We start from the raw sequence: 24404 nt of genomic DNA, 5'->3' as shown, positions 1-24404 counted from the left end.
AGAAGTCGGTTTTTTTTTCTTAAAAATTATATAATAAGATATAGTGATTTGAGCGTTTGCCGATTTTAAATGTAACTCAAACTAAATGTATTTGGGGATGTGAAAAATACTTTTTATTTACATGTTTTTAATTAATTTATTTTAATTTTTGATTTATCATGTGGTTTCCATGCAATGTTTCCCTCGCCGAAAACATTTATTTACGAGCTGGTATGCTGGTAAATAACTAAATAGTTCGTACACAAGTCTCGATTAACTAATCAGTACAACCCGTGTTTTGAATTTGAAGGCCTAATTACTTACTAGCGCCGTCTTAATACATCTAACAAATTCAATCACTCCAAATTGTATAGGACTTTACAAAACCAAGTAGAAATAGCCCTGAAACACGCCGAATAGTTTCAACGTTCGCCACAAAGCCGCCTGTGACCCATTTCTCGGCACGTGGCTAGTTCTCAAGTCAACGTGCTTACTGACTTACTGAATTGATATTCAAAGCCCGGTATTATATCGACCTGTATAGATTAATGCCTACGTCTAGGTTTAGGTTTCCAACATAATTCTTGTTTTATGTCTTTACGTTTTGATTGTCATTTTTCATTCAACAATATACCACGCACACATTTTTACGATAAACGCCATTTCAGCATTGGTCCCATAATAAAAGTTGTTCAGTAGTACCTATAAGGTCACTATAAGCAGAGATGGCTGGTGCTTAAGGATGACTCGCGTTAAGTCACGTTAGACAGGGCCGTGTCCGGGCCGGAGTTTCCGGCGCTTACTTTTTTATGACAGATGACTGGTGATCACGTGATGTTAACGAAGAAAACCATATAAAACGAAGCTCCGGAAGCTCTGGCCCGGACAGGGCCCGGTGTAACGTGATTCATCCTTTATACATATGTAACTGCCTTATATTCACCTACATATGTTTAGAACTAAGATATTTATATGAATATCCTTGTTACAGACCAATATACGCTCGACAGCGAGTACATCAAGCGATACCTCGGAGAACTGACGCCGATGCAAGAGTCCAGGCTTCTGCAGCTCAGGAAGTGGATCGCCGACTTGCAGAAGGGGAAGGTAAGAAACTTACTAAGTTACATTTCTTAAATACCCATAAAGCCAAATCATATTTTTGTTAGAGTACCCAAAAGAACTCGACCTTCAAACCTTCAAGAAAAGAGCGTACTCCCATCTTAAAGGCCGGCAACGTACCAACAACCCTTCTGGTGTTGCTGGTGTCCATGTCTTCAAGTTCGTCGTTGCACTCTTTCGTTGGTTATGTGTACATATTAAAAAGTTAGTGTTAGTTAAGAGTCCTAAAAAGTATAAATGCTTGACGATTGCTGAAAATAAGGAGATAATCGAAAAAGTGGAGGTAGGTGGGAATACAAGTGATATTGCAAAAGAATTTTCAGATTAGTCTCAGCAATGTGCATTGAAGTAAACTCCTGTTGTACATGGAGTAAATGAGTAAAATGAATAGAGGAGTGAAGTAAGACATTTTCGCGGTGTGAAGTACTGCGACAATTTAACAAAATGAGTGGTACAAAAGAGGTGCCTCACGAGTGAGCAACTCAACACTACTCCATGGGCGGCGGTAATCGCTTACCATCAGGTGATCCGTGTGCTCGTTTGCCTCCTATATCATAAAAAAATAACATTTTTAATAACGCTAAGAACTGCTAGCTCCAGTGAATAATACTATAGATTTTAGAACAGTATTTATTACTTGTATTTATCACATTATTGGTCACAATTACTTTTCTTGCATTAGTCTTCATCTTTAATCAAGAAGCGCTAGGCGTCCGTTAGCTCGTTGGGTGGACGACATACGGAAGATCGCGAGGCAGTTCTGGATAAGACCAACTCGGGACCGGAACTATATAGTGGCGTACACGAATACCTACCTATGCTTAGTAGTGGGCTACGACAGGCTGAAATGATGATGATACTGAGACAGTTTAAAAGTTTGATTGGATTTCAAGTAACTGCCACATACCTTTTTTTAAATATGAATGACATTAAAACCGAAGCTGTCTTTCGTCCAGGTACCATCAGACACGACCCTCCTCCGCTTCCTCCGCGCCCGCGACTTCAACGTGGAGAAGTCCCGTGAGATGCTCTCCCAATCCCTGCTCTGGCGCAAACGTCACCAGGTCGACCGTATCCTGTCGGAGTACGAGACGCCGCAGGTCGTGGCGCAGTACTTCCCCGGCGGATGGCATCATCATGACAAAGGTACAGCACTGGGGACATGCTGTAAGGCTTCACTTCAACGTGGAGTCCCGCGAGGTGCTCTCCCAATCCCTGCTGTGGCGCAAACGTCACCAGGTCGACCGCATCCTGTCGGAGTACGAGACGCCCCAGGTCGTGGCGCAGTACTTCCCCGGCGGATGGCATCATCTCGACAAAGGTACAGCACTGGAGACATGCTGTAAGGCTTCACTTCAACGTGGAGTCCCACGAGATGCTCTACCAATCCCTGCTCTGGCGCAAACGTCACCAGGTCGACCGCATCCTGTCGGAGTACGAGACGCCCCAGGTCGTGGCGCAGTACTTCCCCGGCGGATGGCATCATCTCGACAAAGGTACAGCACTGGAGACATGCTGTAAGGCTTCACTTCAACGTGGAGTCCCACGAGATGCTCTACCAATCCCTGCTGTGGCGCCAACGTCACCAGGTCGACCGCATCCTGTCGGAGTACGAGACGCCCCAGGTCGTGGCGCAGTACTTCCCCGGCGGATGGCATCATCTCGACAAAGGTACAGCACTGGAGACATGCTGTAAGGCTTCACTTCAACGTGGAGTCCCACGAGATGCTCTACCAATCCCTGCTGTGGCGCCAACGTCACCAGGTCGACCGCATCCTGTCGGAGTACGAGACGCCCCAGGTCGTGGCGCAGTACTTCCCCGGCGGATGGCATCATCACGACAAAGGTACAGCACTGGAGACATGCTGTAAGGCTTCACTTCAACGTGGAGTCCCGCGAGATGCTCTACCAATCCCTGCTGTGGCGCCAACGTCACCAGGTCGACCGCATCCTGTCGGAGTACGAGACGCCCCAGGTCGTGGCGCAGTACTTCCCCGGCGGATGGCATCATCACGACAAAGGTACAGCACTGGAGACATGCTGTAAGGCTTCACTTCAACGTGGAGTCCCACGAGATGCTCTACCAATCCCTGCTCTGGCGCAAACGTCACCAGGTCGACCGCATCCTGTCGGAGTACGAGACGCCCCAGGTCGTGGCGCAGTACTTCCCCGGCGGATGGCATCATCACGACAAAGGTACAGCACTGGAGACATGCTGTAAGGCTTCACTTCAACGTGGAGTCCCACGAGATGCTCTCCCAATCCCTGCTGTGGCGCAAACGTCACCAGGTCGACCGCATCCTGTCGGAGTACGAGACGCCCCAGGTCGTGGCGCAGTACTTCCCCGGCGGATGGCATCATCACGACAAAGGTACAGCACTGGAGACATGCTGTAAGGCTTCACTTCAACGTGGAGTCCCGCGAGATGCTCTCCCAATCCCTGCTCTGGCGCAAACGGCACCAGGTCGACCGTATCCTGTCGGAGTACGAGACGCCGCAGGTCGTGGCGCAGTACTTCCCCGGCGGATGGCATCATCACGACAAAGGTATAACACTAGACAGAGCTTTCTCGAGGTTTCACTTCAAGAAGATAGTTACGACGTGCTCTAAGATTCTTGTTTTAATATCAAGTTTCACATTGTTTAAATCATACATACCTATGTTACAGACGGACGTCCGCTATACATCCTCCGACTCGGCCAGATGGACGTCAAGGGCTTGCTCAAGTCCGTCGGCGAAGACGGCCTCCTGAAGTTGGTAAGTTGTTCAGATAACCCTGCTACCTATATAATGTAGTTAGAGGGCCGGGGACATGGGATGGATATTATCAATCATCATCACATGCAAACGAAGTGGTCAGAAGCTATTAGAACTATAGCCACCAAGTTACATGACGTAACCGTTGAGAACAATGTATTTAATTTAAACGGCTGTATTATTGGTACGGCTGCTAGATTCTCTTAATATGTAAGTAATGAATGGTTTTCATTTTATTTAAGTATCGTGAAATATCTAATACCTTTAAACGAGCAATTCTTGTATATTTATTTATTTATTTATTTATATGTATATACAGGGTGTCCCAAGAAGTAGTGATATACTGAAGCTGGGAGGTAGAGGACCTAGAGGGCTATCTGAATCACCCCCATGTATGTTCCGCGATTTTTCGTATTTTCGGAGTTATGATTTTTTTTAATTTTTCACCTATCGCCGAGTACGATGAGATTTTTATTTATGGTGACGTGAATTATTGCGGTAGATGCTTGATTTTTTTTGTGTGCTACGCTGATAGATAGGCCAATTCAGCATGGTAACATTTACTATCGTTAGATCTTTGAATGGAATTAAAAAAAATTTTAATGCCAAGAAAGATAAAATTACCCAGTATGTTCACAACTTCAAGGGCGCTTAGAAAAATAAAACATACTCATTTTATTTAAGTATCGTGAAATATTGACTTAAACTTGATACATAAATTTACTTTGTCAGTTAACACGGTGTCTAAGGTTCCATTTGATTATTAATTGATGAAATAGACAACAATCGGTGAAATCGTGAAAAACCTACAAATATAAATTTTAACATATTTTATCGCTTAAGCTATAAAAAAACTATAATAGGTTCATAAATACTTACAGACAGATTTGGGTATAAATGCAGAACCATACCGGCTGCTTAACGTATACCTAAACACACCAGTTCTTGTTTAAAATTTATTCTTGGAACCGTAAATAAGACCGATTTTACCAGCCACAGGTACTCTTAATAACTAGTACGTTATATACCTACATCACGTACAAGTAAAACTGGTTTTAGGTCTCTAGCTACATGCCAATCATATAACAGTCGTTAAGCAAGTAATTGCAACTGCATTTATTTATTTATCTACCGTGAAGTACATTAAATGACCCAGTTGTGCGAGCATCAACTAGCGTTTATGATAATGATTTAATTTTAATACGCTCTGATGTAGATTAATTGTAGGATTATGAGTATGAATTGAGGCTGTGAAATTGACTGCACAGCAAATTATACCTATTATTTATAGATAGATATACAGATATTTCCAACAATATCTTGATACTTAGAACTGTTTCTTCATACTTAAAGTAAAAAATCTGCCAGCAATTTAGTTATCTTATATCTATGTAAAATGCTGGTCTCATTACAGAAATACGATAGTATTTTTTAAATAGAAGTATCGTTTCTTAGTGTTATCTAAATCAGAGAGTGACATTGACCCAGAAATTAAAATAAATTAAAATATTGTGCAATACACAGTGACGATAGTGTCAATTTGCTCTCACAAAATTGTTTTTAAATATATTTAACAGATATACACATAGGGTGTGAAATAATAATTATTTACGTATTTCTCTTTCCCTGTATATTATCCAACTTAAAACTACCTACTCGTAATATTTCCAGACGCTTCACGTGTGTGAAGAGGGTCTCAAACTCCTGGAGGAAGCCACCCGCTCCTCCGAGCACGCGGTCCAGTCCTGGTGCCTCCTGGTAGACCTGGACGGTCTCAACATGAGGCACCTTTGGCGACCTGGAGTCAGAGCTTTGCTGAGGATCATACAGATCGTCGAGGCGAACTATCCTGAGACTATGGGTCGGGTGCTCATTGTGAGAGCTCCGAGAGTTTTCCCGATTTTATGGACGATTGTCAGCACGTTTATAGGTGAGTTTCTTTACAGTTATGATCGCCTGGTAGCTCTTACCTTGATAAGTTAAAATGCAATATTTTTAGCAAACACATCCGATTGTTACCGCTAAAGCTAAGCCGAGGCTAAAAATGTGGGCAACTCTTAGTTTTACCCCAAATTATAATGCCATAGGACATTGTTACTGTAAAATAACCATGGTATACTAATGAATCACAAAATGAATGAAAGCGTTTTACTAATGTCATTCTCGAAGTCAACACTTGAGACAGGTGTTACCTAAACTCTTTATGTATGTGTATTTCGGTTAAGACTTTAGCGCTTCTTTGCTTTTCTATAAGATAAAAATCGTGAGGAAACTGGACTAATCCCAATAAGGCCTAATTGTCACCTCTGAATTGGAAGATCAGGTGGTGTTATTAAGCTATAATAGTTCCTAGGACTATTTAAAACACTTAGATGTGAATTAGGATTAGCTCACTAATTTACATTCTTACTTTACTTACCTACTTATTTATTTACTATATTCTGTCAAGCTGGATATGTCATTGTCAGTAGCAATGTAAAGCAAACTAAAGTATGGTATCCCTAGGAAACGAACAAAAAGCAGCAATGTACATCGAACAACGATGAAATTTAAACAAAACAGTTCCACAGATAAGATATAAATGACACACGGTTTTCGAACGATTCAAACGTAGTGTTGCTAACTCGCAATTTTTCATGCCGCCTTTTTCTACTGCCAAGAATCCAAGATTTGCTTGACCAAGTATAAATAACTAACTTTCCACCGTTTCAGATGAGAACACTCGCAGCAAGTTCCTGTTTTACGGCGGCAAGGACTACCTGCAGCCGGGCGGGTTGCTCGACTACATACCTAAAGACCTCATACCAGATTTCCTTGGAGGGCCTTGCAAGGTACATTCAATACTTCAACTCTTATGTTCAAATTGACCGTGGTTTATGCTGGTCCCACAATAGGGATGATGACACATGTTGAATTTTATAACTAAATTTAGTAAAATAGATAGCAAACGAGCAATTTATCACAATAATGTGGATATTAAAATAAAATATTGAAAAATTACAAAATTACAGGACCTGAAAGTTTCAAAATTTAAGTTTTTTTTATGTTCCAAAAACGATAAAAGTAAGGGTACCATTCGATTCCTTACATTTCATCCAAAAAAATATTGTATAGCAACTATATACATAAACGCAATATTTCACCGACAAAAACGCAATTTTCTTGTTTTGTCCATACTACATGATGGGCGATGACGTCACGGCCTCTGGCCGTTTTGTATAGGGCGTTTCGCGAGTGAAGTGCGACTGTCGGACTTTGACTACAATTTCTGACTTTTGTGTTACTTTAATGCAATGGGTCCCATATAGACATTTGATCCTAAAAACAAACCCGATCGATTGATACCATAAAAAAAAATTAGTCATGTAGCCTATTACTGTTATATAACGTTTGACATGTATAACATGGTAGTATTGATTTTTTTGTATTGTCCCTGTCACACGATGTTATATAACAGGCAGTGTGGAAGCACCATTAGAACAAGGAATAAAGTACATTTGTGTTATAAAAGAGGCATTTAAACATTTGGTTGTTTACGTTCGTTTAACAACTACAGTCGGGCAATGAAAAATCTGTAAAATTTCTATGAAGTGACCCGTTTTGATTGCTATTGAGTTGCATTTTCGATTAGGATGATTCTTCTAGCGGATGATAAGATAAATTTTATTTATACAAGTTTTCATAAAACCTTACCCGATGGGTTACGTTAAAAGGTTGTTATGTAACGAAATAATTATAATTTTCTTACCCTTCAAGGGAGGCAAAAGTTTAGGTTAAGATAGGTATTTTGAATAGAATTTTGCCAAACAATGGCTAGTATATGGTTTCATGTTTAACTAGTCAGTCAAACTTTGAAAACTCCCTTCAACTTGTTACTCTATCCAGTTTAGCTCCACAAAGCAGCAGTTATTTTCCCATTTATGAAAAGTTTCCCGCAAAAGGAAATATAATAGTGAGCCGAGTCTATTGTGTTATTAGTAAAGTTTGAGCTGAAGCGTGCTTCGTGGCCCGCGGGGCGGTATTACTAAGATATTGTTTTAATATTACATAAGTTTATTAGTTTTATTTATTTAACCAAATTTTACTTATGGACGTGGAGTACGGGGGACTAATATAATTAAAATATTTATTGACGAAACAGGATTTACAATATGAAGGGTACAAACTTACACGGAAATAACATGTCTAGTCACTGTGACAATATTTTGAGTTACACTATCGCGGTTTGAAAGGATCGATGTACATAATTAAACATTTTATTTACGTGTGGTGTTTATAAAGTGAAAAAAAGGAGTTATATGTATGATTACAGAGATAACAGAAGCTGTAACTAATAGTTCAAAGAGCTTATAATCTCATTTTTCAAAAAAAGTGACTAGACATGTTCTTTCCGTGTACCCTTCATATTATACTGAAAAACCAAACTGACGATGGGTGTCGTAAATAGTGAATGAGTAAATATATTTAGTTTTATTTAATTTTGTTAATATTTATGTTGTATTATTCGCCTCGCAGTCGGACATAGTAGACGCCTCGATGAACGTCCCGCATCAGTATTACGACTACGTGAGAACTACCTATACCTATACTGTATACTCGTCACACTTTGTGCTCGATCCCTTGTATTGTCGCTAAGTTTAGTACAGTTCACTACACATCGTCAAATTGTATGTCTGTCACCACTCGGAAGTGATAGTCACCTAAAGTCACTCACCTGTGCGTTTACTCTAGAAAGTATCACTCGATATACGAGTACATGTTCACTATGTTTAAGCTAAGATACATAACATAAATCAGAATACATTATATGTCACTATAGAACCAGTTAAATTCATTTCTAAGCTTTCAGTTTAATGACATAAATACAAGGTAAGCATTCATAAAAAATACAAACACTCATCTATTCACATAATCAACTTAGAAGGCATTAATATACTAAGGCTAGCGTGGGTACTATAGCCAAGTCCAGCTTGAACGAGAGGTCAGTACCTACTTACCCAGCAGTGGGACGTACATACAGGGATGTACATGTACAATACGAATAGCTTTGTACAGTCGCCATCAGATATATCGGAGCGGCCAAGGTGTTCACAATATCTGAACACGCACTCTAACGCCCTGACAATAGAGGCGTGTTCAGATATTTGTGAGCGCCTTAGCCGCTCCGATATATCTGATGGCGACTGTACAGTCGCTATGAAATATATAAGGGTGCGCGGCGACTGGAAACACCTTCCCAAATATTTGAGCAAGCCTTTATTGCCTCCATGTTTCGAAAGTATTCACCTAAAGGTTGTCTGGAAGACATCGGTTTTTTAGCGATAAGACCGCCTGTTGTTTAACCTCTTATTTTCTGTTTTATTTGTATTGTTTTCTGTAATGAGGTGTGTAATAAAGAGTATTTGTATTGTATTGCATTCAGCACCTCAGCTGCTCCGATTTCTGATGGTGTTCATCAGGAATGACGTAGTAAAAGTGTTTCTGTATATTCCGGGAATACCTGTAGATAACTTGGATTAATTTGTTTTCTGCCCCGCTAAGCTTAAGGCCTGAGATACAGTTGTAAGTTTTACTTACGTAAGCAGGGACAAAGCTATTTGTTAGAAAGAGATAACGATATTCATCTCTCATTCTGTAGTATAGCTGTGTCCGTACTTACGTAAGTAAAACTCACAAGTGTATCTTGGGCCTAAGTCATAAAAATAGTTTCATTCAATTGTCTACCGTACAAAGTTAATTTAACGGTTCAACTCACGTATTTTTAGTCACTTATGCCATATTTTATTCGCCAGTAACTGGCCACCGTCCAATAACTGGCCACACTAAACTAAAAATGAATTCTATTCACCTATAAACAGAATTCATTTTAGTATAAGGTTTCAATAACTGGCCAGCCTTCAATAACTAGCCACCTTATACTAAAATGAATCCTGTTTATAGGTTTATTTGTGTCTCATAGTTGTCAAGCAATCAATATCGTCTGTTACTTGTGAATCGGCAGGTATCTATGCCCGTCATTTTCAGCCGTTCAAAAGGTGGTCAACGTTTATAGGTGAATAGCTTTAGCTTAGGGTGGCCAGTTACTGGCGAATTACCTTACCTATTATCCCAGATTGGTTTTCTAACAGCCGTTATGTAGTTGGATATACTTACCTGTATATAGTGCACGTCTATACACTTGTATTAATCCTCGCTCCATTTCCAGAGTTTCGTGCACGAAGGAGGCCTGGTACCGAAGAGTTTGTACGTGAGCGGCGCCTTCACTGAGCGTGACGGGGACCCGCTGTGTGAAGACAGCATTTACCGCTCTGTTAGCCTTGGGAAGGGTCAGGTGGGTATTGAGAAGTTCTACTGACGACCGGTCTGGCCTAGAGGGTAGTGACCCTGCTTATGAAGCCGATGGTCCTTGGTTAGAATCCCAGTAAGGGCTTTTATTTGTGTGGTAAGCACAGCTATTTGTTTGAGTCATGGATGTTGTCTATGTATTTAAGTATGTGTATATAATATATATAGTTGTTTGAGTACCCACAACACAAGCCTTCTTCAGCTTACCGGGACATGGGCAATTTGTGTAAGAATGTCCCTATAGTATTTATATTTATGTATTTACTAGCGACCCGCCCCGGCTTCGCACGGGTTAACAAATTATACATAAACCTTCCTCTTGAATCACTCTATCTATTAAAAAAAACCGCATCAAAATCCGTTGCGTAGTTTTAAAGATCTAAGCATATATACATACAGACAGACAGGGAAGCGACTTTGTTTTATACTATGTAGTGATACTAATGCGTGACATGGTCAGAATTTGTGTTCAAAAATGGCAGTAAATGGAACTCTGCCTGTTTCAGGTGCACGAGGTGATCGTGAACAACAAAGACCCACAGAGCGTGCTGACCTGGGACTTCGACGTTCTCCGACACGATATAGCGTTCACCGTATACCGTTCGCCGCACAACCTAGAACTCGATGATCCTACAGGTATATTCATGGTTCTTATTTGCCAGTAGTCAAAAATACTGGTAATAAAGTTCGGTGAATTTATACTATACTGTCCTGAGACCCATAAGCAGTGGTTTTGTTACTGAATTCCGAACCCTTAGTTACGCATTAAGAGTTCACACTTACGTAGTTTTGGATTTATTTTAAGGGGGATTATACAGTCATAATTATAATTAAGATTAAGAAAAATACTAATGATCAATGAAATCGTGTATAAAATGTATACGGTGAAACATATGCGTACCTTTACAGTTTGGTGCCGTGACCAGGATATGTTAATTTAAGGCACTTAAAAATTGCATAAATACGTAAATTACATTACATATTAATAAGATATCTTGATACCAAGCTGAGTGGAATGGAAACCTTTTCAGTGACGTTTCTAAACCGTTTTAGTGTCATATTTTTTTAAATTTTGTTATACCTATAAGCGTCCTGAATAATTTTAATTCGATCTTTCGCAGTGGTTTGCGCCGGCGCCGGCACGGGGACCGAAGAAGGCCGCTCGGCGCTCGCGCGGCAGGACTGGCGCGAGGGAGATCATTATCACAAGGTGGAGCACACACTCATCGCGCACGACGGAGAGAGCATACAGGTAATTACATCTTTAGTAGTCTGCTCTTTAGGGTTTGCTTTTGCTTGCACTTGCTTTGGCAACTGCGGCGGCGGTTGACTGTTAACTGCGTACGACCTTCGCGGTTATTTATTAAAATTGACTTAAAATTACGCTTTAAGTCGCCGCTAAAAGTTCGCTTTCTATCTGAAATAAGAAGGCTTTTGTTAATATTTTATGGACAATAGTATATATAAATATTTGGAACATTGTTTGCCAAATTAAAACGGCAGGTAGGTTGAGCCATTTGCTATCTTCTCATGCGTAGAATTAAAAATTGCCCAAGCCACGGTTTTTTTCACTACTGTGCACGTAACAATTTGAAATTTACGAAAAACTGGCGTACAGCTGACAAAAAAACGTGCGGAATTTTTTTCTAGGCACAAGAAGATAGCAAATTATTTAACCTAAGATCTGCCATTTTAATTTGGCAAACGATGTACCCAACACCCTGTATATAAATACAGTGAAACCTGGTTAATTGGCACCTGGATAAATGCAAAACCTCAATAATTGCAACCAAAGGTCCGGTCCCGGTCCCTTGAGACCAAAAGGCCTTTATAATTGAAATTTTTGAACCTCTATAATTGCAATTTAGAGTTTAGTGTTTTTCGTAATTTTACCTCTGTAATTGACCACATCGCAACTAAGACCTCTATAATTGACACTGTGCTAAAAATCCGTTATTTTAGCTCTTCTTATTATCTCTATTATTGAAACTAGTCTATAAGTAAGACCTCTGTAATTGAAATAATGTAGACTTGTAGAGAGCAGACACAATTAATATTTTAATGCCAATGATAATTTTATTTTAAATCTTCACCCAGAATTCAATATATTTATTGAGTATCTATCACAGACTGTAGTAGGTGAAATAGTTTTGATTAAATCAAAAACATAATATGCTTTTTACATTCCAATAAAACTTATTTCTACAATTCAAGGGATTATTTAAAAAACCCAAATTATTAGAAGCAGTAATAAATGCAGTGTAAAAGTGCAAGTTATATAATATACAGACCAGAAACCCAGAATCTACTTTCAATGGTTTGCACCTCCATAAAAGCAATTTGTCAGAACGCAACCTCTATTAATGAGAACCTCTAATTATAGAGGTCAATTATGACACAACGATTTTTGGAACCTCGTTAATTGGCACGACCTGCTTAAATGAAAAACCTGGTTAATTGACAAAAAATTGCCGGTCCCTTGAGATTGCAATTATCCAGGTTTCACTGTATTTGGAAGCTTGCGTGTTTTAGACCATTGATGTTCTGTTGGTCAGGGCTCGCACGTGATGCTGGAAGTCGGCAGCTACGTGCTGCAGTGGCGCTGCGAGCTGCTGGACCACGCGCCGCGCGCGCAGCTCATGTACTTCCACGAGACGCTCGCCTCTCACCACTACAAGTGAGTTGTTACTGTTGGTCAGGGCTCGCACGTGACGCTGGAGCTGGGCAGCTACGTGCTGCAGTGGCGCTGCGAGCTGCCGGACCACGCGCCGCGCGCGCAGCTCATGTACTTCCACGAGACGCTCGCCTCTCACCACTACAAGTGAGTTGTTACTGTTGGTCAGGGCTCGCACGTGACGCTGGAGCTGGGCAGCTACGTGCTGCAGTGGCGCTGCGAGCTGCCGGACCACGCGCCGCGCGCGCAGCTCATGTACTTCCACGAGACGCTCGCCTCTCACCACTACAAGTGAGTTGTTACTGTTGGTCAGGGCTCGCACGTGACGCTGGAGCTGGGCAGCTACGTGCTGCAGTGGCGCTGCGAGCTGCTGGACCACGCGCCGCGCGCGCAGCTCATGTACTTCCACGAGACGCTCGCCTCTCACCACTACAAGTGAGTTGTTACTGTTGGTCAGGGCTCGCACGTGACGCTGGAGCTGGGCAGCTACGTGCTGCAGTGGCGCTGCGAGCTGCCGGACCACGCGCCGCGCGCGCAGCTCATGTACTTCCACGAGACGCTCGCCTCTCACCACTACAAGTGAGTTGTTACTGTTGGTCAGGGCTCGCACGTGACGCTGGAGCTGGGCAGCTACGTGCTGCAGTGGCGCTGCGAGCTGCCGGACCACGCGCCGCGCGCGCAGCTCATGTACTTCCACGAGACGCTCGCCTCTCACCACTACAAGTGAGTTGTTACTGTTGGTCAGGGCTCGCACGTGACGCTGGAGCTGGGCAGCTACGTGCTGCAGTGGCGCTGCGAGCTGCTGGACCACGCGCCGCGCGCGCAGCTCATGTACTTCCACGAGACGCTCGCCTCTCACCACTACAAGTGAGTTGTTACTGTTGGTCAGGGCTCGCACGTGACGCTGGAGCTGGGCAGCTACGTGCTGCAGTGGCGCTGCGAGCTGCTGGACCACGCGCCGCGCGCGCAGCTCATGTACTTCCACGAGACGCTCGCCTCTCACCACTACAAGTGAGTTGTTACTGTTGGTCAGGGCTCGCACGTGACGCTGGAGCTGGGCAGCTACGTGCTGCAGTGGCGCTGCGAGCTGCCGGACCACGCGCCGCGCGCGCAGCTCATTTACTTCCACGAGACGCTCGCCTCTCACCACTACAAGCGAGTTCCACTGATTTAAACTTTCACGATTTTTACACATTATTAAATTATACAACGGGACTTAATCGCGTATCTAAGTTTTAAGATTTACCTCCGACGTTTCGAGGACGGCGTTGTCCCCGTGGTCTCGGAGGTAAATCTTAAAACTTAGATACGCGATTAAGTCCCGTTGTATAATTTAATAATGTACAAGCGAGTTGTTTCTCTTACCTACCGGGCTAGTACAGTTAGCAGCAGAAGTTGCTAAGCGGGCGAGTTGCTCCAAATTACCTTAACGCGCCCTTATACTCTTGACAATAAAGTCGCGTCAAGATAATTTTGAACACCTTGTACGCTTAGCAACTATTGCTGCTGACTGTACATGATTGGCGCGACAGTATCTCGCGCCGAGGTAGACTACCCGTCCCTCTTTTATTAACACAGGTAGAAAAAGACGGGTGACTATCTCGTCGAGTTACTGTTGCGCCATTCATGTGCTAGGGGTGCTGTATTGTCAAAGTAATTATTTTAAACAAGCAATGATCCCAGCTACATATTTCACTAAACACACCAAACACACCGGTCAAGTGTGAGTCGGACTCGCGTTTTAAGGGTTCCGTACACTACCCAATTTTTAACAATGTATTTTTTTTTATGTGGAACGTGAATGAAATGTCTTTAAAAAACCCGTAGGGGTCGGATCAAAAACTACGTAGGGTAATTCCGGGGTAGTTGGCCATAGTTTTTTTAGGAGTCGATAAAAAAATAAGTTTACATGTAATTAAATAAATATTTACTTCTTCATAAACTTTGGTTAATTGACTATCAAAAATGAAAGAAACAAAAAAATATTTCTATTGGGAACAGCTTGAAAAAATGTTTCAAAAAAATTTACAATTGGCCATCTCTCCCGAGGTATCCGGGAGTGATGATCATACCATTACAGGAGAGATGGCCATAACATAACTCTTCATTTGAGTATAATTTATTTTTCATTTTTATTCCCCAAGTCCCTTTTCTTCTCAAGAGCCCGTTTAAGCCACCTAATACCAGCAAACAGCGCACTCAACGCAATAATGGAGGAGAAGAGGCACGTGATATTTTTTCCCACACCTGCAATAGTTATCTTTCTAAATTAACTCCATTTTCCTTTTTGAATCGTTATCATGCATAGGGGGACGTTGTCACTGATATCTGATAACCTTTGGAATACCTAATTCGTGATAGATACATCTTCATCACTGTGTGCCTTCACGGCCATATGGCCATAATACCCTGGAACTGGCCATCTCTCTTTTTCGTCCGGGAGAGAAGACCACGCCTAAAATTAAAACAAGTTGAGACTCGAGCTTCATACTTATTTAGGTTAGAACAATACTAGAACCGTATACTTTGCACCAAAAGCAAATAACACCATTAGAATACAACACTAGCATCACCACCATGTAAAATATGAACCCTCTAAGAAATATTTGCACTAGTCAAAACAATCAACAAGGATTTTACGTACTTTTACAAGATTTTCCCCCAAAATTTTGGCCATATCTTTGCTCCCAAGCATGACGTGAAGCGTACTAAACAAGAACTAGCGACATCTAGCCATCAGAACCATGAAATATTTGGATGGGCAATCTCCCCCTTATGGCCATCTACCCCGGAATTACCCTAATTAAGTCCAACTCACGCTTGACTGCACATTTCTAATAGGTTAAGGGGGTTAGTTAGCATTGTCATAGTAAATCTGACTACTTGTTCCCTAGGGGCTCCATGTCTAGCCTGCAGTCCGGCGCCTCCGGGTTTTCCTGCCTCAGCGCCCGCTCGGTCGCCAGCTCGTGCCCCTCGCGGTGATGCGACGAGCCTGCCTCTCACGCGCAGGCCGAGGGGGCATTCACCTAACGTGGCCCGAGTACAAACATATCTAACTTGTTAGGTAGTTATTTCTGCTTACTCTCGCAGTAACCCAAGACCCTGACAGTGACACACGGGGGAGTTATATGTTGTGTACATCTCCATTTAGAGCGAATGAACTATGCCTCAAATGGTGCCTCCGGTATTTAATGTGTCTCATACAAATGTGAATTTTATAATATAAGTTTCTTTACGCTAGGTATCACTAGCCGGGCTAGCACAATATCTCGCTATACGTGACTACCCGTCCCTTTCACATTCACGAGCGTAGCCGATGACACGGGAAAAACCGTATGTAGCGAAAAGTCGCATACAAATGTGAATTTTATAATATAATTTTCTTTATGCTAGGTATCACTAGCCGGGCTAGCACAGTATCTCGCTCTACGCGACTACCCGTCCCTCTCACATTCACGAGCGTAGCCGATGACACGGGAAAAACCGTATGTAGCGAAAAGCGCCTATGAACAGTGAACTCCCCTAGCGTTAATGTGTTATAATCCGTCGATTCGTAGCTGGCCCCGAACGGCTTATCTTTTGTCTATTGTTAAGTAAATCGGCACGTGCCACTCCCTGCATAAAAATGGTCCAGTCACTTTAACTGGTTATTGAATTACAACTCCTATGGAAATTGCAATAAGATTCCAAATGAACAATAGGAAAAATAATTTGCAATTTCTTGTCTAGCAGGGACCACCCAAGAACTACGGTTATTGAGTGCCGGCGTACCCTTTTTTTGCAGGTAGCGGCACGTGCGGGTTTACTTAACACAATAGACAAAGGATTAGCCGTTCGGGGCCAGCTTTCAATCTAGGAACTATAAATAATACAGTTAGAAAGAGGCGGGTAGTCTATCTCGTGGGCGAGATATTCGCGTCTCTCCTAGAAGGCCTAGACCGTGACAGTGACATACTTAATACCTCTCCGTTGAAAGCAAACAAACTAATGCCTCAAATATCCACGGAATAGTCTAATGTGTGTCTCGTAACTCTCGTACAAACGGCAACACTTAACTGTCCATTAGTGGACCTTATGCCTTTTGTAATAAGGTCCACCTATGGACACTTAACAGTCTGGGCGATAGTACGAACCTAAAGTGTCATTCTGTGGAACTTGCTAAAACAAAAGTCACTAGTAAAATGACATTTAGAGACAATTTCAAGCCAGCACAAAATTACAGGACGTCGAAAATGGCCTGAATCGCTTCGAGAAAAGAATCGCTTCGAGAAAAGGATGGTACGGCCGTGCTTGTTTTGCTCGACTTGGCGGGGGCACTGCCGTGACCCCAGATATGGCGGTTTGTTTACATAGTTAGCAAGTTCCATAGAATGACACTTTATGCACACGATTTTTCTGAAGATTATAAGTTAAGAATTTTTTACTCCTGCGATCAGAGGACTAAAAAAATCCCTGAAAAATGTGTCTTCATCATTTTCGCGGAAACGTACGAACATGTCTTGCTATTTCAGTTAGTCTCGGTACAAAAAGTACTGAGGTTGACTGAAGTAGCATGACAAATACGAACGATTCCGAGAAAATACGATGGAAAACAATTATGCACTACATTAAGAGCCAACAGGAGTGGTCATTTCTCCATACAAACGTACTCGACTGTTTCCTCCGTGGTTTTTGAAGCTAGAGCAATGATTTTTTCAACACAGATTAATATTGTCAATATCTGTGTCGGACCGTTTTGCTTTTTTTGATATTTTTGTTTTTTAAGGCGCTAGAGCCCTTCAAAAATGGCCAAAATGGCCTAATTGACTATGCCGCAATGAGAGGCGTGCTATTCAAAACTGACATCAATTAGTCAAAAAAGCAAAACGGTCCGACACAGATAATGTCATAATCATTTAGATTTCCAAATTTGGTTACGATTGGTTAAGTTTTGGAGGAGGAAACAGTCGAGTACGAAACCTCGATTTTTGAGATTTTTATGCAGGATTCTTCGCCTTGTCCTTATCGCACTAGTTTTAGGAGCCGCTTCCGTTAGCGAGACGGGTATATTTACCTAAAATATTTAAATCTTAGCTCCTGTTGGCTCTTAAGAGACGAACTTTTACCGCTTGAAATGCGTAACATAACAATACTTAACAATTTTAAGTGATAATCAAATCCAGAAGCATTCTAGAAAAATGGTATCCATTTTGTTAACCCATTTACGAGTTTAATCTTAAGCAATTGTGTTAGTGAAATGTAGAATTTCGTGTATTTGGTTATTCCATATCGCACGGCTTTCTAGAAATATAGATGTTAAAAATATGTATTCAATTTTCAACTTTATTCCATTGCAATAAGGTGATAAATGTGCATACATATTTGACACTGAATAAATGAAATATCCATGTTGCATACATCCTACACTTTACATTTGATGTATTATTTCATGATCATATAATTAAAACAGAATTTTAAATGTACTTAAAGCAAGTAAGCTTTTAACTATCCATTGGTAGAACTTTGCAGTAAACTTGAGGTTAGCTCAGTGTGGCTTTCCATCAGAGAAGGGTCCCTATGCTTCATCTGCAATAAGGACCGTTTTATCAGAATTTCTATTGGAATTTCAGATGGAAACGTCCTTATTGCACATATTTAATTACACAAACGGGTCTACCGCGATATAATTTAATTGTTTTTACCTTTAATTCCGACGTTTCAGCTGAGTTGCACCAGCTGTGATCACGGAAAGACTGACGTCCCAACAAATGTCAACGGAGATATTAATAAAACACCACTAAACTACCCGAACACCTTATCCTGCCCTTATTGCACTTATTGCTTCTGTCCTTATTGCACTTGAAGCATAAGGTACCTTATGTAATGGAAAGCCACATATGTGATGCTAGTCCGTCTAAGCTAACTGTGAACCGAATTTGACACAGCAAAAGTGTAGCAGTGTTGTTTGTCATATTTTCATACAAATTTGACGTTTATGATGACACCCCCACAGTTTGTTATTACATAATCTGTGCAGAGTTAGCTTGGTCTGATTCTATAAGTAAATAATCTTTTCATCACACTCGCTCAGTAAATGTGGAATTGCACGCAGGCTTAGCGGGAGTAATAGAAAAAGCGTTTTCCCTAGGGGGTAATGAAGTTTCTAGTACCATAATTAACAGTTTTTTTGTCTTTATACTTTATTTTTGTATCGTAAGTGTGATGAAAAACATTGTGTGTAACTCGGGGCGTAATAATATTGCAAACTCGAGTCATTGCAAGCCGTCGCGATTTAACTTACTCTCGTTTGCAATATTTAACTTACGCCCCATGTTGCACAATGTACTATTTTTTTAGTGTGGTGGAAGAAAATAATTAAAATTAGATCTTATTCTATTGGACTTAAGGAACCCCTAAATTGTAGGGTACCCAGAGATATTATAGCATATATCGAAATTAATATTCTCGACTTGATACCATACAAACTTTGTATGGGATCCGCACAATTGGCCAGCCTATTGTGTGCGTTGTACAATAATAGATACATATGATTAGATTATTTGACTAAGTATGTAGTATTTTAGGTTGTAGCTAAATACAAATTTAGAATAAGCAATGTTAGGTGGTTGAGCTAAGGGATTCTGAGGAGCTGCTGCGAAAACCGAATTTCAGAAATCGCGGGGATCTTTCTCTTTTACTCCAATGAAAGCGTAATTAGAGTGACAGAGAAAAATGCCCGCAATTTGCGAAATTCGGCTTTCGCGGTGGCCCCTCTGATTAAAATTAGCTTTGAGCTCAATGCCCTAAAGTTATAGTAGACAATTGAAAATTACTCTACAAAATATTGAAATGGAATTGAAAATATTAAACAAATCTATATAACTACTTAAACTTTAAGTATTACTTATGTTGGTCCCACACTGACTGTTATATGTATCGTTATATAACATTGTGTGACAGGGACAACACAATAAAACACTATTACTATCATGTTATCCCTGTCCTGTCACACGATGTTATACAGGGTGCTTCCTGTAACAGGAGCAATAAATTAAACTGTAGGCTGTAGTCCTCAAACTGACCAACATTTGTTCAGCAAATTTTGAAAATAACTCATGTTTTGATTTTTATTACACTTTAAAGTTTATTCTAAGACGCAATGTATTGCAAATTTTGTTATGTTTAAAGCGTGACAAGCAACGTCAAACACACTGATGTCAGCGTACATTGAAGGCAATATTTATTTTGTATGAAAAAGAGAAAGTCTAAAGGATTCATTATTTTTAAAAGTTGCTGTATAAATGTTGGTCAGTTTGAGGAGTACAGCCTTTAGTTTAATTTATTGCTCCTGTTACAGGAAGCACCCTGTATAACATTTTAAAACATCCAATGGGAGCGCACCATAACACTATTTAACTAAAGCGATCAACTGTAATACATAAGTGTGACCGTTTCAGTTCAAAAGTGCACTCTACATAAATGTTCGAACTTCAAAATGAAAAATATATATAAAAACATATAGAAATTGAATTTAAACTAAGATTAGTTTTCTTTCGCGCCGTAACTTTGTAGCGCAACTTGCGATATATCCAATATTTTAAAATGTTATTTTATTTACTAGCGACCCGCCCCGGCTTCGCTCGGGTTAACAAATTATACATAAACCTTCCTCTTGAATCACTCTATCTGTTAAAAAAAACCGCATCAAAATCAATGATTTATAACTCAAGATAGGTTATAGGCGTTCCAAAATTGAAGCGCTTATTAACTTGTGACAAATTTGACAAGTTTCCTTTAGACGCGGCTGGACAAGCGCACACCTAAAGAGAAAGAGACGACCTTATGTTTAACAACGAGTGTGACAAAGATGGATGTAATGAGAAAACTAATCAAAAATAACAGATTTCTTCGTAGGCACAGAAATAAATATGGAAGTATTTTTTGTGCTCCTCAAGTATGAGTATAACCTATCTATGGTTATATAATATCATTGATCAGAATCCATTGCGTAGTTTTAAAGATCTAAGCATACATACAGACAGAAAGACAGACAGACAGCGGGAAGTGACTTTGTTCTATACTATGTAGTGATATTCATATGATTTTAATCTCTTTGCATTTTTTCTCCAACAAATAAGATATGCAATGAGAATATCATAATCAGTATAAAAACGAATGCGATTGCCGCTCCTGGCCCCGTAGACAACATGCCAATATTGCCAATCGCTAACGCTACGTAGCGAACGAAACGCAACTGTCACTGTGACACTAATTTGGACGAGTGACAGAGAGCAGGGATGTTACGGAGCTCCGTTTCCGTTAAGTCGGAACTTCCGTTTGGTAGTACACATCCGCTTCTGTTCCGGTTCCGTTACTTTTGAAACGGAAGTTATATCGGATGTCAATGATTAGCGCGGCAGCGGGGCATGAGTGATGTACATCAAAAACAAACAGGTTTATACCAGTCATTCGCTCATAGCCCCGCTTGCCACGTGCTGCTGTAATTAGATGTTCTGGTATGTCCGTGTTTTTGAATTTAAAGTACCTACTCGTTCGTATGTGTTGTGTTATGTAATGTATACCTACTGATAGTACTGACTCAGGCTCCGGTTCTGGTTCCGGTTCCATTTTCGGTTCCGATTCCGTTTCTGGTTCCGATAAACTAAATTTAAAACATCTGGTTCCGCTTTTGGTTCCGATAAAACCACATCCGTTACATCCCTGATAGAGAGACACAAAGCGATTCGATGGCGAAGCGTAAGCGATTGTCACCTTGGCTAGGCCCACGCTAGGCCGCCTGAGCAGACTATGTACTGAGTTATTCGCATATTTACGCGTTTTCTTAATGCTGCTTGCAAAATGAGGTCACTATAAAGGTTGTTATTACATTATCCAATTAGAATATAATGTCATAGATGCGTGACAAAACTTTCGACCTTTCGAATAGTGTTTAGGAAAATTATCCTTATTACAAATATGTAAGGCATATATCCGCATGCAAGTTTCTGTGTTCAATAGAATTCTGCCGAGAGTCTTATCAACAGGGCGCTTACATCGTTAAATAAAAGTGCGATTACGTTTTATGCGAAAACTTGTAATACCTGCGCGATAGGAAATGTACTGTTTCGTCATTTTATCATAGTTGTAAAAATGTTGAAACATGAAGTATAAAAAGTGACGTAAATTAGAGTTTAAAATGATTATTTTTTTAGAGAATTTCCTTACCGAGGTAAAATGATACAATATGTATGAATTTATGTAATTATCTACTTAATTATTCTACATATAATGGAGGTGGAGCTCAATCTAACTTAATTCAATTTTAGATCTTATTAAATCAATGAACTATTTTAAATAACTAGCTTAATTATAGTTTTTAAGTTTATTTTGCAATATACGAACACAAGTTCCATAGATAAAAAATTAAGAGAAGTATATTTTTAAAACAATATCAGATTGTATTACAAACGAAAAAAAAACAAATATAGAGTGATATTATCTGTGCCAATTGATAATGGCCGTTGGTAGCTTCTAAATATGAATTTAAAAAAGTAGTTAAGTAGAGAAAATTAATTAGATATAATGCATATATCGCTCAGTTTCATTATTTATAAGAAAAATGGGGTACAAAAAATCGTGTAAAGAGTGTACGGATAAAACAGAATTGAGAAAATAATCCCTATTAATTTTATAACTTTTTGGTCGCCAATAACGGATATATCCGCACCGTAGGTCCAACGCCAAAGACGGATTAATCGGTCACAGACCACAGAGCAACATCGACCTACGTGCATATACATAAAGTTCAACTTCAGTTTTGACACTTCAATGACGTGGCGTCTGAGTGACTTTTGTGTTTGACCCGGCGTCTAAAAGGTTAATAGGCAAATATTATTTTAAATCAACTTCAGCCTTAGTATACGTCTTAACCCTTTGAACGCCACGGCTTCGTGTGCGGTGCGTCATCGTGAACTTTGTCGGAATGCACGAAGGTTGATATTGGCCTGTAGAACGAGTCAGTTGACGTCTTTGGCGGTCAAAGGGTTAACTGACCATATGTCCGTATGTCTTTGCAATACGGTTTAGAATTGTTAGCTACTATTTTTTCTGTATTCTGTTTTATCCAAAGCGTTGTTAGTTTGGAGAAAAATGGTACATAGACGAGTATGGTTAAATTGCTGCTTTAACAGCTGATAATAAAAACAGCAACTTTAAGAACAGTACCATGTTTTCCAACCTAGCAACGCTTAGTCAGTTTTGCCTATATTATGACCCATAAAAAGTTAAATACCTCCTAGTTTTGTTAAGTGAAGAATAACTTAGTTAGTCTTATGATCTCCTCGAATCTTATTTGAAAATAATCCGTAAAGCTCAACCAATAGAGTCGAGTTTCGGGTAAAAATGGATAGTTTTTTATTTAACTTTACAGGAATGTAAAATGAAAATTGTAGGCAAAACTGAATGATTACGTATGGCGTAAGGAAAGTATCTCAATATTTGAGGATGTACATTCAAAGATATCGAATTGCCAATATTTTATATATACAATATAAAAATATAACATTTGTAAATAGCCATGAAGTTTAATAAATATCTAGCAGTAATAATAAAGTGTTTAAATTCAGCCTGGTAACACCTAACCTATATTTGTAAAAGCGAAGGCCTAATGATACAACATAGGGTATCATTGCAAATTGTACTTTAATGCCGTGTGTTATAGTTCAATTCTCAATGCTGTTGACTTGTGGGTGTTGAAATCAATTATTTCGCAATTAATCAGTTTAATTGGTGAGCAGTCGATGTTAATTGATTTCCATACCACACTTACTGAAGGGTGACCTGATTTCTAATTACCTATTACTAAAAGGATGCTTTGTATCAAGCAAATTGGTTATTCCCACTAGTTACCACCAAGTGTCCCAGTAGTTGCCACCACCACCCAGCAAATTATTTCGACCGCAACCTCTTACTGATCTTAAGCGTCCTAAAATGAAATGTCACACGAATGAAAACTACAAATTTTGCTAGTGAGATTTGAACCTATAGTGAAGAAAATAGAGTTGATTTTGTTTCGTTAGATTAGCTTTGAAGTCGTTAGATACGCAAGTGTACGTACAGTCAACCACTAATATTTGAGCTTTAATATGCAAGCTGCTAGGATTACATTGTTTTCATTCTGGATAGGTACGAATTGGCCCAAACGAATTGGTTGAATGTCTTGAGTGAAGAGCGTACAGCGGAGCGTTCGCTGGAGCGGGCAGTATGGTGTCAAGCGGCAAATTTTTGTTTGTAGCATGCATTGAGGCCGCACGCATAGGTACATTTGCATTGGTGCATCTATAAGGCTATATGCAACCACGTCTGCCAAAAGTGCCAATTTATCTGACTGAAACATCTGTACTCATGTCAGTAGATTTAAACGCTATGCGCCCCGTTTGAGAATCCACTTGGGTAGTTCCTACAGGCTATTAAATCTGAACGTCACGCCTGTCGTGCGCGGTGCCCATCGTGAACCTTGTCGCAATGTACGAAGGTTGATATTAGGCTG

General features: G+C 40.3%; 1 protein-coding gene across 2 annotated transcripts in view; it reads left to right on the top strand.

Moving 5' to 3' along the window:
- The window catches only part of LOC134653146 (protein real-time), an 86074-nt gene extending 73190 nt beyond the window's left edge, over nt 1-12884 (top strand). The window contains exons 6-16 of one of the 2 annotated variants that reach the window (XM_063508474.1): nt 971-1086; nt 2058-2122; nt 3523-3647; nt 3770-3858; nt 5530-5788; nt 6571-6689; nt 8374-8424; nt 10064-10189; nt 10710-10839; nt 11325-11455; nt 12759-12884. In XM_063508474.1, coding sequence (XP_063364544.1) covers nt 971-1086; nt 2058-2122; nt 3523-3647; nt 3770-3858; nt 5530-5788; nt 6571-6689; nt 8374-8424; nt 10064-10189; nt 10710-10839; nt 11325-11455; nt 12759-12884 — 1337 coding nt within the window. The remainder of the gene's footprint in view (nt 1-970; nt 1087-2057; nt 2123-3522; nt 3648-3769; nt 3859-5529; nt 5789-6570; nt 6690-8373; nt 8425-10063; nt 10190-10709; nt 10840-11324; nt 11456-12758) is intronic. The other variant, XM_063508475.1, reaches the window with a different exon arrangement.
- The last annotated feature ends 11520 nt before the right edge of the window (nt 12885-24404 follow it).

Source organism: Cydia amplana, chromosome 12, assembly GCF_948474715.1.
Source record: "Cydia amplana chromosome 12, ilCydAmpl1.1, whole genome shotgun sequence".
Classification (NCBI taxonomy): domain Eukaryota; kingdom Metazoa; phylum Arthropoda; class Insecta; order Lepidoptera; family Tortricidae; genus Cydia; species Cydia amplana.
Note: the sequence above shows the minus strand (reverse complement) of the source record. Positions and strands in the feature narration are given on the sequence as shown.